General features: G+C 41.3%; 1 protein-coding gene across 4 annotated transcripts in view; it reads right to left on the bottom strand.

Annotated features, from left to right (window-relative positions):
- The window catches only part of NR1H4 (nuclear receptor subfamily 1 group H member 4), an 81,367-nt gene that overhangs the window by 29,049 nt on the left and 33,761 nt on the right, over positions 1–18,557 (bottom strand). For all 4 annotated transcript variants that reach the window (XM_061417034.1, XM_061417035.1, XM_061417031.1 and 1 more), the window contains one exon: positions 17,723–18,088. In XM_061417034.1, coding sequence (XP_061273018.1) covers positions 17,723–18,088 — 366 coding nt within the window. The remainder of the gene's footprint in view (positions 1–17,722; positions 18,089–18,557) is intronic.

Below are 18,557 nucleotides of genomic sequence, written 5' to 3'. Positions count from 1 at the left end.
TTGGGAAGAGCCCCTGGAGGAGGGCATGGCAACCTACTCCAATATTCTTGCCTGGAAAATTCCCATGGACAGAGGAGCCTGGCAGGCTACAGTCCACTGGGTCACAAAGAGACACGACTGAGCAACTAAGCACAGGGGGAGTCACAGAACTCATGATGGAATTAGAATTTGAGCTGGACATCAGAGAATAAGTAGAATTTTGAAACATGGACTTTGAAGGAGGAAGGAAAGACTGGTAAATGAGCAAAGGCATGGAGTTATGGAAATTCCAAAGAAGGGTTGATAATCCATCTTGATGGGAAGATAGAGTGTGGGGAGAATTAGTGGGAACTGGATGAGGGCATGTGGTGGGACAGAATATGGTTAAATGAACTTGAATTCCAAGCAAAGAAGCTGAAATACCTTTAAAGGGTTTTGGCATGGGAGGGTCTAACCTAATCTGTATGTTGGGCAGATGCCTTGGAGCAAGATCAAGGTGGGACAGGGAGACTGGAGACTGGAGAAAAGAGGCTGTTATGGCCAGAGGGTGATGGATGCCTGACTTAGAGGCAGGGAAAACAGGGCGGAGGAAACAGGAACATTCAGGCCTGGATAACTAACTCAATATGAAAACAGGCTGAAGAAAAGGTTAGAGACGTCAAGGTTAAAAAAGTCATAAATTTGCTTGTAAATTTGTCAGCTAGTGTAACTCTCAGTAAGAAAGATACTACCGTTTTCCTAAATGTCAAATCTAACCACAAGAAGTCTAAAAAAAGTCTGTTGATATTGGGAGTGCAAATACCAGATCATGCATTTCAAAAGAAACTATAGACAAAAAAAAAAAAGAATTTTTTTTCCTGGTACCAAATGATTGAACTCAATGACCACTTTAGCCTACCTGAGTTAATATTTCCACTTATTCTCAGCCCCTCCCAAGGATGATTCACTCTAAAATCATGATCAATACTGATAGTTCAATAATTAACAGAAATAAAATTCCTTATTCCAAGATGAGTCAAAGGATAATTCTGCAGGGTTTTTTGTTTGTTTGTTTTTATTCTGTTAATATTGTATTAATACTGAGAAGGAAATCATTATCATCTCAATAGCTGAATTAATTAGCTTTCACTCTGAGGTGGCAACACAATACTCTCATTATATCACTTAAATAAGGCTACATATACAGTATTTATACTTATGCAAATCCATCCACACCCGTACCTCTGCTTCTATCCAGTGCATATTCAACAATGCCCATATCAAAGAAGTCATTTGAAAATGAATAGAAAGAAATATTCTCTGAGGAACAGAGGCTCCCTGGTAGTCAAAGATGAGTAGACAGGGCTGGCATTGCCACCTGAGGGGTATGTTGCACTAGGAGGGTTCCTGGGGGGGCAGGTGAATAGCTATGGTAAAATGGACCCCTCAATTATGCAGAACACTGGACATCCTGCTTTTTTGTTTGGGGCTTCCCTGGGCATCTGTCTGCAATGCAGGAGATCTGGGCTCGATCTCTGGTTGTGAAGATCCCTTGGAGAAGGGAATGGGAATCGTTCAAGTATTCTTGCCTGGAGAATTCCATGGACAGAGGAGCCTGGCGAGCTACAGACCATGGGGTTGCAAAGAGTCAGACACAACTGAGCAATTAATACGTTCATTTTCACACACAGACAGAACCCATATACTGCCAACTCATACATACATGCGTGCCTATACAAACACACAGGCACATACTGGACTCCAGGGACTGACAGTAGGCCACCCATTAATTTGAAATCAATAAAATGTTGGTTGATGCTTAAACCTTTAAGCCTTTTTTTTCTTTTTTTTTTGACCAAGGCCCTGAATCCTATTTCCTTGACCACAGCTCAAACTCATGCCCCCTGCAGTAGAAGCAAGGACTCTTAACCACTAGACCACCAGGTAAGTCCTCCCCTGGCTTTTTCAGTTCAGTTCAGTCATGTCTGACTCTTTGCAACCCCATGGACTGCAGCACACCAGGCTTCCCTGTCCATCACCAAATCCCGGAGCTTAATCAAACTCATGTCCATCGAGTCGGTGATGTCATCCAACCATCTCATCCTCTGTCATCCCCTTTTCCTCCTGCCCTCAATCTCCCAGCATCAGGGTCTTTCCCAGTGAGTCAGTTCTTGGTATCAGATGGCCAAAGTATTGCAGTTTCAGGTTCAACATCAGTCCTTCCAATGAATATTCAGAGATGATTTTTAGGATTGGCTGGTTGGATCTCCTTGCAGTCCAAGGGGTTCTCAAGAGTCTTCACCAACACCACAGCTCAAAAGCATCAATTCTTTGGCACTCAGCTTTCCTTATAGTCCAACTCTCACATCCATACATGACTACTGGAAAAAACATAGCTTTGACTAGACGGACCTTTGCAAAGCAATGTCTCTGCTTTTCAGTATGCTGTCTAGGTTGGTCATAGCTTTTCTTCTAAGGAGCAAGCGTCTTATAATTTCATGGCTGTAGTCAACATCTGCAGTGATTTTGGAGCCTAAAAAACTAAAGTCTCTCACTGTTTCCACTGTTCTCCAATTTATTTGGCATGAAGTGATAGGACTGGATGCCATGATCTTAGTTTTCTGAATGTTGAGTTTTAAGTCAACTTTTTCACTCTCCTCTTTCACTTTCATCAAGAGGCTCTTTAGTTCTTCTATTTCTGCCATAAGTGTGGTGTCATCTGCATATCTGAGGTTACTGATATTTCTCCTGGCAATCTTGATTCCAGCTTGTGCTTCATCCAGCCCAACATTTCACAGGATGTACCCTGCATATAAGTTAAATATGCAGGGTGACAATATGCCTTGACGTACTCCTTTCCCTATTTGGAACAGTCTGTTGTTCCATGTCCAGTTCTGTTGCTTCTTGTCCTGTATAAAGATTTCTCAGAAGGCAGATCAGGTGGTCTGGTATTCCCATCTCTTTAAGAATTTTCCACAGTTTTTGTGATCCACACAGTCTAAAGCATAGTCAATATGGCATAGTCAATAAAGCAGAAGTAGATGATTTTCTGGAACTCTCTTGCTTTTTGATGATCCAATGGATGTTGGCAATTTGATCTCTGGTTCCTCTGCCTTCTCTAAATCCAGCTTGAACATCTGGGGGAAGTTCATAGTTCACGTACTATTGAATCCTGGCTTGGAGAATTCTGAGCATTACTTTGCTAGCGTGGTAGTTTGAACATTCTATGGATTGCCTTTCTTTGGGATTGGAGTGAAAACCGACCTTGTCTTGTCCTATGAGCACTGCTGAGTTTTCTAAATTTGCATACTGAGTGCAACACTTTCACAGCATCATCTTTTAGGATTTGAAATTGCTCAACTGGAATTCCATCACCTCCACTAGCTTTGTTCATAGTGATGCTTCCTAAGGCCCTTGACCTAGGAAGACTTGACTTCTCATTCCAGGATGTCTGGCTGTAGGTGAGTGATCACACCATTATGATTATCTGGGTCATGAAGATCTTATTTGTATAGTTCTTCTGTGTATTGTTGCCACCTCTTCTTACTATCTTCTGCTTCTGTTAGGTCCATACCATGTCTGTCCTTTATTGTGCCCATCTTTGCATTAAATGTTCCCTTGGTATCTCTATTTTTCTTGAAGATATCTCTAGTCTTTCCCATTCTATTGTTTTCCTCTATTTCTTTGCATTGATCACTGAGGAAGGCTTTCTTATCTTTCCTTGCTATTCTTTGGAGCTCTGCATTCAAATGGGTATATCTTTCCTTTTCTCCTTTGCCTTTTGCTTCTCTTCTTTTCTCAGCTATTTTTAAGGCTTCCTCAGACAACCATTTTGCATTTTTGCATTTCTTTTTCTTGGGGATGGTCTTGATCACTGCCTCCTGTACAGTGTCTCGAACCTCCATCCATAGTTCTTCAGGCACTCTGTCTATCAGATCTAATCCCTTGAATCTATTTGTAACTTCAACTTATAATTGTAGGGGATTTTTCAACAGCAACAAACACATGGCTTTTTAAATAGCAACAAACATATAGGACTAAGCAATTAGTTATCTAACTTCCAATATGGCCTAAATAGAGTCAGCATTTAGTTCTGCCTCAGCAGACTGTAGCATAAAAAGGACTCTACCACCCACTTTATAGGGGCTTCCCTGGTAGTTCAGACAATAAAGAATCTGCCTGCAATGCAGGAGACCTGGCTTTGATTCCTGGGTTGGGAAGATCCACTGGAGAAGGGAATGGCAACCCACTGCACTATTCTTGCCTGGAGAATTCTATAAACAGACCATAGGGTCGCAAAGAGTCAGACATGACTGAAAGACTAACACTCACTTATACATGACTTATTTTGTATCAGACACTTTAAAACATTTTGCATATGGTGTTTCACTTAACATTCATAACAATCCTATGAGGTAGACTTATTCTTATCTCCCTTTTACAGATAAGGGCACTGAGTTACACAGAAATTAAGTAATTTGCTCAAGGTCCCACAGATAGTAAATAGTAGAGCTCAGATTTGAACCCTGATACGCTCATTTCATGTAAAGATGGGCTCAATAAAGGACAGAAATGGTATGGACCTAACAGAAGCAGATGATAGTAAGAAGAGGTGGCAAGAATACACAGAAGAACTGTACAAAAAGGAGCTTCATGACCCAGATAATCATGATGGTGTGATCACTCACCTAGAGCCAGACATCCTGGAATGTGAAGTCAAGTGGGCCTTAGAAAGCATCACTATGAACAAAACTAGTGGAGGTGATGGAATTCCAGTTGAGCTATTTCAAATCCTGAAAGATGATGCTGTGAAAGTGCTGCACTCAATATGTCAGCACATTTGGAAAACTCAGCAGTGGCCACAGGACTGGAAAAGGTCAGTTTTCATTCCAATCCCAAAGAAAGGCAATGCCAAAGAATCTCAAACTACCACACAATTGCAGTCATCTCACACGCTAGTAAAGTAATACTCAAAATTCTCCAAGCCAGGCTTCAGCAATATGTGAACCATGAACTTCCAGATGTTCAAGCTGGTTTTAGAAAAGGCAGAGGAACCAGAGATCAAACTGCCAACATCTGCTGGATCATCAAAAAAGCAAGAGAGTTCCAGAAAAACATCTATTTCTGCTTTATTGACTATGCCAAAGCCTTTGACTATGTGGATCATAATAAACTGTGGAAGATTCTGAAAGAGATGGGAATACCAGATGACCTGACCTGCCTCTTGAGAAACCTATATGCAGGTCAGGAAGCAACAGTTAGAACTGGACATGGAACAACAGACTGGTTCCAAATAGGAAAAGGAGTACGTCAAGGCTGTATATTGTCACCCTGCTTATTTAACTTCTATGCAGAATACATCATGAGAAATGCTGGGCTGGAAGAAGCACAAGCTGGAATCAAGATTGCCGGGAGAAATGTCAATAACCTCAGATATGCAGATGACACCACCCTTATGGCAGAAAGTGAAGAAGAACTAAAAAGCCTCTTGATGAAAGTGAAAGAGGAGAGTGAAAAAGTTGGCTTAAAGCTCAACATTCAGAAAACGAAGATCATGGCATCTGGTCCCATCACTTCATGGGAAATAGATGGGGAAACAGTGGAAACAGTGTCAGACTTTATTTTTTGGGCTCCAAATCATTACTGATGGCGATTGCAACCAGGAAATTAAAAGACACTTACTCCTTGGAACGAAAGTTATGGCCAACCTGGATAGCATATTAAAAAGCAGAGATATTACTTTGCCAACAAAGTCCATCTAGTCAAGGCTATGGTTTTTCCAGTGGTCATGTATGGATGTGAGAGTTGGACTGGTAAAAAAGCTGAGGGCCGAAGAATTGATGCTTTTGAACTGTGGTGCTGGAGAAGATTCTTGAGAGTCCCTTGGACTGCAAGGAGATCCAACCAATCCATCGTAAAGGAGGTCAGTCCTGGGTCTTCTTTGGAAGGACTGATGCTGAAGCTGAAACTCCAGTACTTTGGCCACCTCATGCGAAGAGCTGACTCATTGGAAAAGACCCTGATGCTGGGAGGGATTAGGGGCAGGCGGAGAAGGGGACGACAGAGGATGAGATGGTTGGATGGCATCACCGATTTGAAGGACATGAGTTTGGGTGAACTCCGGGAGTTGGTGATGGATAGGGAGGCCTGGCGTGCTGTGATTCATGGGGTCGCAAAGAGTCGGACAGGACTGAGTGACTGAACTGAACTGACTGAGGCTCAGTTCCAAACTGTATGCACATAACCACTATATCATGCTTTCCTTCTGGTAAGATTGCATTCCTAAAAATTATCTTTTGACATTAATGTCCCCAAATCCCTAATTCCTGTGAAATGGTCCACAGTTTCATCCCTATTCCCAAACTTTTTCGCAGACATTTCCCTGGTGGTCTAGTGGCTAATACTCCCCACTCCTAATGCAGGGGACCTGGATTTGATCCCTGATCAAGGAGCTAGCTCCCACATGCTGCAACTAAGAGTTCACATGCCACAACTAAAGATCCTGCATGCTGCAACTAAGACCCAGCAGAGCTAAATGAATAAATAGGTATTTAAAACAAAAAAACAAAACTTCTTCAGAAACATCCTATTCTCCCTCTCCCATCTCAGCTGTCTTTTCCACAGCTGCAACGGAGTACAGACTAGAGAGAATTGATGCCAATACTAAACTAGGTAAACTTGGTCTCCATCACATAATTTCTTAGACTTCAGGATCTCAGTTCCTCTCTTTGAGTTGCTTGGTGAAAATTTTAGAACTCAACAACAGACTCCTGATCACCTGGCAGGTGACTGTTTTAGATCACTGTTTTTGAAAAAGCAAACTCTCAAACTCTTGAATTACAGTTGATGAAAATTAGCCTTAACTATTTAGTTTATGCTAATGGCTTCTCTGGTGGGTCAGTGCTAAACAATCCACCTGCCAGTGCAGGAGAAGGAAATGGCAACCCACTCCAGTATCCTTGCGTGGGAAATCCCATGGACAGAGGAGCTTGGTGGGCTACAGTCCATGGGGTGGCAAGAGACGGACACGACTTAGTGACTAAACAACAATGTTTTTTTAAGTCCCCCCTCCCCCTTATCTCTTAGGGAGCCACAAAAATATGTTGACCTGGTTTTTCAACACTTATTTTTATCACTACCATTTCTCTTTTTAATTAATTAATAAATCTATTTATTGGCTCACTGGGTCTTCATTGCTGCAAGCCGGGGCTATAGTTGTGGTGTACAGACTTCTCCTTGCCATGGCTCCTCCTGTTACAGAGGATGGGCTCCAGAGCACGTGGGCTTTCAGTAACGGCCATACATGAGCTCGGTAGTTGTGGCGCATGGGCTTCGTTGCCCAGCTGCAAGTGGAATCTTCTTTGACCAGGGATCAAACTCATGTCCCCAGCACTGGCAGGCAGATTCTTAACCACCAGGGAAGTCCACTACAATTTGTAATAATCTTTTTTTTTTTTTTTAATTTAAATTTATTTATTTTAATTAGAGGCTAATTACTTTACCATATTGTATTGGTTTTGCCATACAGCAACATGAATCCACCACGGGTGTACACATGTTCCTTAAATAAGTTTAAAAAGATCTGACTTTGAATTATCTTTGGAAGTTGTCTAATGTCACTCCAAAGTAGACAAATCTCCAGACAACTAAGTAGTCAAAGGGCATTCATCATACTTCTATACTCCCTCTGGGGGGAAAAAATACCATGAAATAAGAGAAAAATTCAATAAAATATCATAGCTATAAAAATGTTTGAATACAACTTCATTAGTGTATCAAAAATGTTGACAAACCTCAGAAAGACAGAAATCAGAGTAAATTTATGAGGAAACATGGCCATGGTGCAGAAGAGTCAGGAGTAGTAGCAATGGGGAAGTGCCAAGTTCAGATACAAGTAGATGCAGAGAGGGCCCTGAAGCATTGATGAGGAACACTGGGTTAAGTCAGGGGTTGGCTAACTATAGCTTAAAGGATCAGTTTAGCTCCCTATTTCTGTATGGCCCACAACCTGAGAATGATTTTTACACATTTTAATGGTTGAAAGAAATCAAAAGAAGAATATTTGTAGTATGTAAGAATTATATAACATTTAAATGTCAGCATCCATAAATAAAGTTTTATTGGAACAAAACCATAATCATTCATTTACATATCTACTTCTGCACTACAATGGCAGAGTCAAAGGGTTGTGACAGAGATCTTAATACCTGCAAAGCCTAAAATACTAACTTTCTGCCTTTTTACATACAGAAAAAGTTTGCCAGCCCCCATGCTAAGCCAGGGATAGCAGTAGTACTTGCACGCAGTCTCAAGCAACGAATTATGGGTCAGTGAGGGAGAGGAAGGAGGAACAGGGAATCCTTATGCCCAGATCACAAGGACCAGAACATTCCATCTAACAGCAAATCTTGTCCTCCCTCCTGACAGGGAAAAGCAGGACACAGAAACACAAAGAGCATCCTTTGAGGGGTGGGCAAGGAATCTCCTTGTCTACTCAATGAGATTACTCTTGTTTCTAGTCATTTGGGAATTGTCTTTGCACAATTAAGTGCTTCCTCTCTCTTGAGTCAATGAAGAGAGACAGAAGACATAAATTATTATTATCAGAAAAAAAGAGGGCCATCCTAATAGTTTTATGTAGCCTCAATGTGCCAGGAAGAAACACACAACCATCTTAATAGTTTTATTTATTCCTGACGACACATCTGGAGTGGGGTCCTCCATCCTGCAGGCAAGGCTGTCTCTGTCCCTAGTCAGCATCCTTTCCTCTCCTAGACTTTGTTACAACCTTTCCTTTTCAGTCTCTCAACACCACGTCCATACTTCTGACTCTCCGCGAATGACTGAGCTTCTCATTTGACTGACAAAATTGAACCTTTCAGAAGAGAATTTCCACGTGCGCCACCATGAAATCCATCAACCTGTCTGTATCTGTACTACATAATCTGGTTTCCTTCCTTTTACTAAAGATGGACTGGTCCTCTTCTAAACCAAACCCACCCTAAAATAAAAGCCTCCCTTAGCCCCCATCCTTCCATTCATTGCCCTGCTTCTCTGCTCCTCTTATGACAAAACTTCTTTAACGAGTAGTCCACAGTGGCTGTCTCTACTTGATCTCCTCCCTTTTCTCTTAAACCATGCCAATCAGACTTTACCCCACCACCACTGAAAAGGATCCTCCACTTGATTCAGTTCTCAGTGCTCATCTTGACTGAACCAGTGTTTGATACAAATATGTGCTTCCTCTCTCTTGAGTAAATCAAGATAGAGAGAAGACATAAATTACTACTATCAGAAAAAAAATAGAGGAACATTACTGCTAATCCCATGGATATTAAGAGCATAATAAAGAAATATTACCTTAAAAATTATATGTACCTTCTCTATATCTCTAATTCTGTGTTTGTAAGGAGGGAAGATAGTTCTGTGGAAATACAGACTATCCAAATGACCAAAAAACAAAATGCAAAACACACAGAAAAAAATGAAACCACAAGTGGTTATCAGTGTTTGCCTCTGGGAAGCAGGAGCTGAGGTGGAAATGGTTGGGCAGGGGCTTTTCCACCATTTAACTTTTGAAAAAACATGTGCTCATTTCTTTGAACAAATGTCTCAGTGCCTAAAGGAATTGAGAGCAAACATCACTGACACCTCAGCCCTACTGGGTATCTCTGGGAGAATGAGGGTAAGTGTAATGTCACTCTGCAGGAGTTTGCCTTCAGGTCTTTAACAGCCATTTAAACTCCCAGGCAGGCAAATTCCCAGTGACTAAAGGCTGTTCCCTTTAGTCACTACTTTCATATCTACATACTGCTTATATATTGAAACTTTTTTTCTTATATATTGAAACTTTTTTTCTTGTTTAAATCTAATTTTTATTGTCTTCAGTTTCTCTTAAATCACTGCTCTATATTTATTTAAAATATCAATTTTTATCCATTGGAAATCACCCTCCTACCATTTCATTTTTCTGCATGTTCTTTTAGATACTATTTTACTACTTTTGTATTTTTAACCCTTTTTGTTTGTTTTCCTGATTTCTCCTTTATTTATTTTAGCTCAGCTGTGTGAACAGTTTTCCTACTTTGCTTTAAATGGTGACACTGAGTACAAGAAGTTTGTTTTGTTCACCATTGCATTTCCTATGCTTAGAAAAATGCCTGGAATATAGCTGGTATTTAATATTTGCTGGAAAAAAACTGAATTAATTCAAATTCCCAGCAGCTAGAGGATTAATTAGTTAATAATGGGAGGAGAGAACCAAGATCATGGTATCTGGTCCCATTACTTCATGGCAAATTGATGAGGAAAAAGTGGAAGCAGTGACAGATTCTATTTTCTTGGGCTCCGAAATCACTGCAGACAGTGACTGCAGCCTCAAAATTAAAAGACGCTTGCTTCTTGGAAAGAAGCTATGAGAAATCTAGACAGTATACTAAAAATCAAAGCAAAGACATCATTTTGCCAATAAAAGTCCATCTAGTCAAAGCTGTGGTTTTTCTAGTAGTCATATACACATGTGAGAGTTGGACCATAAAGAAGGCTGAGTGCTGAAGAATTGATGCCTTCAAATTGTGATGCTGGAGAAGACTCTTGAGAGTCCCTTGGACTGCAGGGAGATCAAGCCAGTCAATCCTAAAGGAAATTAACCCTGTGTATTCACTGGAAGGACTGATGCTGAAGCAGAAGCTCCAATACTTTGGCCATATGGCGTGAAGAGCCAACTCATTGAAAAAGACCCTGATGCTAGGAAAGATTGAAGGCAAAAGGAGAAGAGGGCAACAGAGGATGAGATAGTTAGATAGCATCACCAACTCAATGGACATGAATCTGAGCAAATTTGGGGAGACAGTGAAAGCCAGGGAAGCCTGGTGTGCTGCAGTCCATGGGCTCACAAAGATTAGAACACAACTTAGTAACTGAACAACAACAACAAATGATCCAAATTAGTGAGGCTGGATGAAGACAAGAATAACAATGATAAAATAGCAGGAATTCATCAATAAAACAACAATAACGTTTGCTTTTTGAACACTCAAATATGCCAGATACAAAGTTGCTGCTGCTGCTGCTGCTGCTAAGTCAATTCAGTCATGTCCAATCTTGGGAGACCCCATAGACAGCAGCCCAGCAGGCTCCTCCGTCCCTGGGATTCTCCAGGCAAGAGCACTGGAGTAGGTTGCCATTTCCTTCTCCAATGCATGAAAGTGAAAAGTGAAAGTGAAGTCTCTCAGTCGTGTCCGATTCTTCGAGACCCCATGGACTGTAGCCTACCAGGCTCCTCTGCCCAAGGGATTTTCCAGGCAAGGTACAAAGCTAGATGTTTTAAAATCAACATCTCATATTATTCTTCATGGCAATCCAGTGATAACAATAATAATAGTGGATGGACATTTATACTGTGTTAACTATTTTATCATGAGAAATGCTGGGCTGGAAGAAGCACAAGCTGGAATCAAGATTGCCAGGAGAAATATCAATCACCTCAGATATGCAGATGACACCACCCTTATGGCAGAAAGTGAAGAGGAACTAAAAAGTCTCTTGATGAAGGTGAAAGAGGAGAGTGAAAAAGTTGGCTTAAAACTCAACATTCAGAAAACAAAGATCATAGCATCTGGTCCCATGACTTCATGGGAAATGGGGAAACAGTGGAAACAGCGACAGACTTTATTTTGGGGGGCTCCAAAATCACTGCAGATGGTGACTGCAGCCATGAAATTAAAAGATGCTTACTACTTGGAAGAAAAGTTATGACCAACCTAGATAGCATATGGAAAAGCAGAGACATTACTTTGCCAACAAAGGTCCGGCTAGTCAAGGCTATGGTTTTTCCTGTGGTCATGTATGGATGTGAGAGTTGGACTGTGAAGAAGGCTGAGCACTGAAGAATTGATGCTTTTGAACTGTGGTGTTGGAAAAGACTCTTGAGAGTCCCTTGGACTGCAAGGAGATCCAACCAGTCCATTCTGAAGGAGATCAGCCCTGGGATTTCTTTGGAAGGACTGATGCTAAAGCTGAAACTCCAGTACTTTGGCCACCTCATGCGAAGAGTTGACTCATTGGAAAAGACTCTGATGCTGGGAGGGTTTGGGGGCAGGGACGACAGAGGATGAGATGGCTGGATGGCATCACTGACTTGATGGACGTGAGTCTGAGTGAACTCCGGGAGTTGGTGATGGACAGGGAGGCCTGGCGTGCTGCGATTCATGGGGTCGCAAAGAGTCGGACACGACTGAGCGACTGAACTGAACTGCTTTATACACATTACCTTATTTAAATCTATGTCAAAGCTTTCTTGAAAATGAAAGGTGTTAGTATATGTAAAGTCTCTAGATAAAGCCTGTACAAAATCATCACTCAATATGTTATTTATCTGTCTCTCATCCTCACATTACCATCATCATCATCTTACCCTCCTCCTCCTCATCTTTATTATTATCCTCATTTTACAGGTAAGGACTCTGAAGCCCAGAGACATTAAGTAACTTGGAAGAGAATCAGCTGGTTGGAATCCAGGTTGTCTGCCTTCCGAGTCCTACTCATCCCAAGATTTTGTAACACTTATTACAAAAGGCATACCATGCAGTGAAATTCTTTAAGATAAGTTGACCTATAGAGTTCTTTGAGATCCTTATTGCATTTTATAAAATCAGACTCAAAATCAAATAGGATTTCAGTAAGCTTATAAGTTTGTGACCCCATGGACTGTAGCCTGCTAGGCTCCTCCACCCATGGGATTTTCCAGGCAAGAACACTGGAGTGGATTGCCATTTCCTTCTCCAGGGAATCTTCCCCACCCAGGGATTGAACCCTGGTCCCCCGCACCGCAGGCAGACTCTCTGAGCCACCAGGGAAGCCCTATAAGTAAGTCAGGGTATCTCAACTCTGAACCATAAGCAAAAGATCTATTGGAAACACTATATTTGCCCAATATACCACAATTGTTTTAATAATTCTGGAATCTTCTCTTAAACTTCAGAACTAAGTCTAATGTGGTTTCACTACCTTATATAAAAATATGTTCAAATGGATAAAAGGCCTCTCATTTACTCATAAAATGCCTTTTAAAAGTTCTACTATTTTCTCACTGATAGGCTAGACTTCCCTGGCATGGAGGTGGGCTGTGAGTGACATTGACCTATTTGTGAATGCAGCCATTTGAAATATCCAGTCAGATGCAGATCAGTTTTGTTAGCTGAGGCTTGAGGTTTGAATCAAAATTCATCCAGACCTTAGCATATTTCCATATGCTCCACTGATAACTGAAGGGGAGGGACAGGTCTCGATTTAATCTAGCGTCAACAAATGACAGTCACTGTCACTCGGCCTTATGCTTGTGTTCTGCAATTATTACATTAAAAAAAAAATCAGAATTTATCTTATTGATGCTGTTAAGTGCTTATATCAAATAAAACCTTAAGAAAAAATTCAAATATTTCTAACAGAAACAGATATAGAGACCAGTGAAATCAGGAAGTTTAACAAAGTTTAAAATCTTTCCTTTGTTTTTAAGCTTTAAAAAATTTTCTCGTGGGTATGTATGAGTGTGTATGTGTGTGTTTAAAGTATTACATGCATGACTGATCTGAGTGACATCCTAAGGCAAGAGAGCTACCAGGATCTTTGCACATAAAAATCTAACTTAATCTTCACAAACTCTGTGAAATAGATATTATCCCCAGTTTGCAGACTGGAGGTTCAAAGTTACATATTCTATCAGCTAAGGACTGGCTAACTGGATGCGTGCACGCTCTACTGTAAGGGCAGGATAGTTGAACACAGTCTTTCCCAGATTCCCTTGCTGCTAAATGTGGATGTGACTTAACCTCTGCCAAACAGATCCTCTTGTAAGATATTTGAAAATTGGAAGTTCAAGAGCTGTGCTTCTGCTGTTTGTGCTGGCAAGCAGGATCACAAAGTTCTGCTATAACAGCATCTTGGTTTCCAGTTGCTAGCTTCCAGGGCACTAAGGAGTTGTCACAAGGCCTTCATCTTTTGTATGTACAGATTTAGCAGGCACGCCATGGCTCTGGAGCCAGTAATTGCAGAAAGGCAGATCCCTGATCCCTAAAGAGCAGATATGGTGCTGTGTTCCTGAAGTCAATAGTTCTTTAGCTTCCTGACTCCCTGTCTTCTTGGACAACTGCCCTGGCATTCCAGTTCTGCCTGTGACTTAGACTATCCTCCTGGAACACAGCACAGATGCTGCTCCTCTGCCCTTCCAACTTATCCCGTATGGATTCTTCTCTGCTTGAAATTCCATTTCTGCTTTACTTTGTTGAACACTGACTAATTAATATGGTAAGTAACTTGCTTAGTCAGCCAAGAAGTACAGATTCAATGCATGCCTGTCAAATCCCAGAGCTCACACTCCCTTTGATGGAATATTATGGAGTGAGATTCCTTTTGCGTGTGGTAAATGCAGATACCCAAGTGGGGTGGAGTGGGGACACCAAGTTGGCCAAGCTGTAAGGCTCGCAGGTGTTGGTTCTTTGGCTTGTACTCTACCCTATTCTGTGCACCTCCTCCCCATTCACTAAGCTAGAACAGTTTTCATTTGTTTCCTCAAGTGTGTTAGTTGCTCAGTTGTGTCTGACTCTTTGTGTCTAGTCTTTGCAACCCCATGGACTATATAACCCACCAGACTCCTCTGTCTATGGAATCCTCTAGGCAGGAATACTGGAGGGGGTAGCCATTCCCTTCTTCAGGGGATCTTCCTGACTCAGAAATCGAACTCTGGTCTCCTGAATTGCAGACAGATTTTTCATCAAGAAAGCATGAAGGAGCCAATTATTAACTTTTCAGTCACTAAAGTCTAAGTCCCAAGATCCCAGACACTAATAAAATTTCCTCAAATTGGAAGAGGCAGATAATCAAAGAGTAATGACACACTGAATATCTGAGAAGGTCCTGAACTCTGTCCCTCCCACCCCCTAATTCTCAGATCGAGTCCTGGGGATTAGGTTTACTGAAAGCTTATAGGAACTCCACATCATTGGGGAATTCTAGAATAGAGGGATTCTTGTGCTTTTTCCAGGGGAGAGTACGGGGAGGCCCCGGGGGGTTCCCTGCACCCAGTGAGGCACAGAAGCAAATGATATGGCCACGTGGTTTCCCTGGAGAACCAGGCATTCCAGGTGACACTGTGGGGCTGGACAGGAAGGAGGCGTGTAGGCAGGACACCAGGACAGTGCCTCAGAAACCTTTCCCACTAATGACTGAAGGCCAGAAAGCTGGACTGAGTCCCACCCCTGCACCCAATCCCTCCATGTTCATGCATGCGTGCTAAGTAGCTTCAGTTGTGTCCGACTCTGTGTGACCCTATGGACTGTAGCCTGCCGGGCTCTTCTGTCCATGTGATTCTCCAGGAAAGAGTACTGGAATGGGTTGCCCGACCCAGGGATTGAACCCATGTCTCTTACACCTCCTGTGTTGGCAGGCAGGTTCTTTACCTGGAACCACCTGGAAGCCCAATCCCTCCACAATGCTATGTAATTCTGGAATTCAGAGGAAATCTCAGAAAAATTCAGTAGAATCATCCTGAGTTAATGAAACGAGGTTTCCACCAGGGCTTGAATTTGGATTAAACCCAGTTACATAAAAGAAGAAATATTTTTCTTGCATACATATCCTGAGTGCTGGGCTCTCTCACTGCACAACTCCCAGTTAATTCTGATGCTGGACTCAACTGTTTTAAAATTAAGGTCAAGAAGAGTTACTGCTCTAGAACAGGGGTCAGCAAATTACAGCTAGGCCCATGAGCCACATTTGGCCCACTACCTATTTTGTATTTTCCTGCCTATTTTTGTACGCTAAGTAAAGCCACTCTTTCGTGGCTGAGTTTGCTGAGTTGTGTAATTGCAACAAAGACCGCTACAGTGCAAAGCCTACAGTATTTGCTATCCATCTCTTTACAGAAAAAAAATTGCCAACCCCTGATACAGAACATGGGCCCTGCCTGGCTCTGTCTCATTTCCTGTCTTGCAGTCTTGTCCTTTTGCTGTCGTCATGAGGGCAAAGTCTCATATCAAAATCAGTGGAAAAGCTCTGCCTTTCTCTGCTCTTACAAACGCATCCAGGTTCAGATCCAGTTTTTCCTCCCTGAACTGCCCTGAGAATCAGTCCTCCTTAGACCAGACTTCTGTGCCCTTGTTTCCTGACCCTGCACTTGCCTACCAGTCTCCCAGCTCTAACTTTTCTTCTGTATCCTTTGTGGGCGTCTCATCCCGTCTGCTTTTGGAGCCGCTGTTTCTTATGGTTGTCCACAGCACTCTGGTCTTCCTCTACTCACTCCACCACAGCTGAGAATTCTTCTGAGGAGAACCAGATTTCACGCCAGCCTTCACCTGCAAGGGGGCGATCTGGCCCAGGTTACTGACCTCAGGGTTTTGTTCCCTTGGCTTGGATAATACCAACATCTCAAGTGCCTAAATGGAGCACTTGATTCTCTTCCTTTGGCCACCAAGTTAGTCAATGTTGGCTTGAACAAATAGCTCAAAGAGCAGTAATAAAGGCTCTGGAGTCAGCTTTAGAAGCAGGAGATTTGAGGCTATGTCCTTTCTTATCTAGGAAGTGATGAGCACAGATTTTCATTATGTCATTCCAAAAAACCACTTACTCCACATTTACTACATACCAGACACTGTTAGATGCTATGAGGTGCGGCAAAGCTGACGAAGACATAATCTATGTCTTCAAAGAATTTACATGTTCTTTTTCTCCATATGGACTTGACTCTCCACAAAAAGGATAAAAGTATTTTGAAGGCCATAAAAGAATCTTTAAAATTTTCTTTATAGATCTGTCTTGATTTTTAAATTTGGGGTATAAATACTGCTTTTGGGGAAAAAAATCTCATGAAGTCACACCAAGTTTTAGACAACCTGATCATCTGAACTTTCAAAAGTTTGAAATGTCCTCAACCATTCTTCTGTAGCTGGGTCCTCTGTTTATTTTTGCGGCAATCACTGGCATCTGGAAACACTAAATTGGCATACCATTCAACAGATTCTCCTCAAGGGATAGTTCTTAATCAGCTTTCGATGACCTAGAAGCTAACATGGGAGCATCCCATACGTACTTGTTGAATGAACAAATTAAAAAATAAATAGGTGAACCTACTAGCCCACTATGTTCTTCCTCTGAAACTTTACAAACTTATCATTTGTGCCCTCATTAGGAGAATGATCATGTAGGGATTCATACTGAGTCATTTTCATACTTCATATGTTGTATTTTATCCATCCTATATGGATTGTAATTTTATTGATTCCCCTACAGCACTTCTATGTCCCTGCTAAGTGAAATATTTGTTGACTATCAGCTATTCCTTTTTGTTCCCTTCTGTTTGCCTTCCTCTGTCTCTTTCTCAATTAACTAGAGTACATGAAAATGTATTTTTTAATATTTACTGAATAAAGTCTTATCCTCCTTGACCTTAATTTTAAGACAGAGGAGTTCAGCAGTGTCTCTTTCTTAAAAAGACAATAAAAACAAACAAAACCCATGATCATAAATCCCTTCTAACTATATGTGAGGTTGTGAATAGGGAAAATATTAGTTATATCCAAGCTAAATACTCTAATAAGATCTTCCTAGAAACCTATGACATCCCAATGAAGGTGAGGAGATAAGAGGGAGAAGCAGAAGAAGAGAAATGGGAAGTTATTTGGGAAAAGGAAAGAATCCAGTCTTAAGGATTTCAACAACAAATATAGAGAAACCTTAATAAGGAGAAAACTGCCAACCAAAAGACGTTTACCTTTGCATCCCTCACAGGTCAGGGCGTTATAGTGATATCCAGATGCTCGGTCTCCACAGACAACACATAGCTCATCCCCTTTGATCCTCCCTGCTGATGCTCCCAGTCGGGCCTTCTTGGTTATGGGAATCTCCACTACCTCAGTCTCTCCCTGATAGAGAGTCTCAGCAGGCATTCGCCTGAGTTCATATATTCCAGGAGAGTACCACTCTTCAGGCTGCTGGGGATAGAAACCCACATTGGAATAATAGGAAGAAGAGGAAATCTGTGGTTGAACTTGGGGAAACTGAACGTTGTTGTATTGTGAGTACGGTTCCACGTCCAGATTCTGTCCCAGAGGACCTGCCACTTGCTCTGTTAGTACACCTGAAAAAAAGTGACAACAAAACTGGGATTGATATCATCATTCTATAAATAAGAGGCAGTTTAGCATATGGTTAGGAGTACAGGCTCTAAGAAAGACTGAAATATTTAAATATTTACATTAAAATTTTAACATAAAAATTAACTTTTTACAGTAAAAAAAACTGTTAAAAGATTAAATGACAAAATTAAAAGCTCAGAAAGATATTTGCAACATAGAGGACAGACAAAACACTCATATCACTAAAATGTAAAGAGCATAAGAATAAGAAAATATTCAACATGGAAAAAAGGAAAACATACAAGGATGCTTAAAAGAAAAACAAAAAGGAAAGTTGGAAAACATTCAACAGTTCATAGTAAAAAAGGTAACAGGTAAACATACAAATGCTGTCTTTTGTCATTTCTGTCTCATGAAATCCTATGAAGTAGGTAATAGTATTAGCCTCACTTACAACTGAGTATTCCAAGG

Source organism: Bos javanicus, chromosome 5 (assembly GCF_032452875.1).
Source record: "Bos javanicus breed banteng chromosome 5, ARS-OSU_banteng_1.0, whole genome shotgun sequence".
NCBI lineage: Eukaryota > Metazoa > Chordata > Mammalia > Artiodactyla > Bovidae > Bos > Bos javanicus.
The sequence above is the reverse complement of the archived record's forward strand: the minus strand, read 5'-3'. Positions and strand labels throughout refer to the sequence as shown.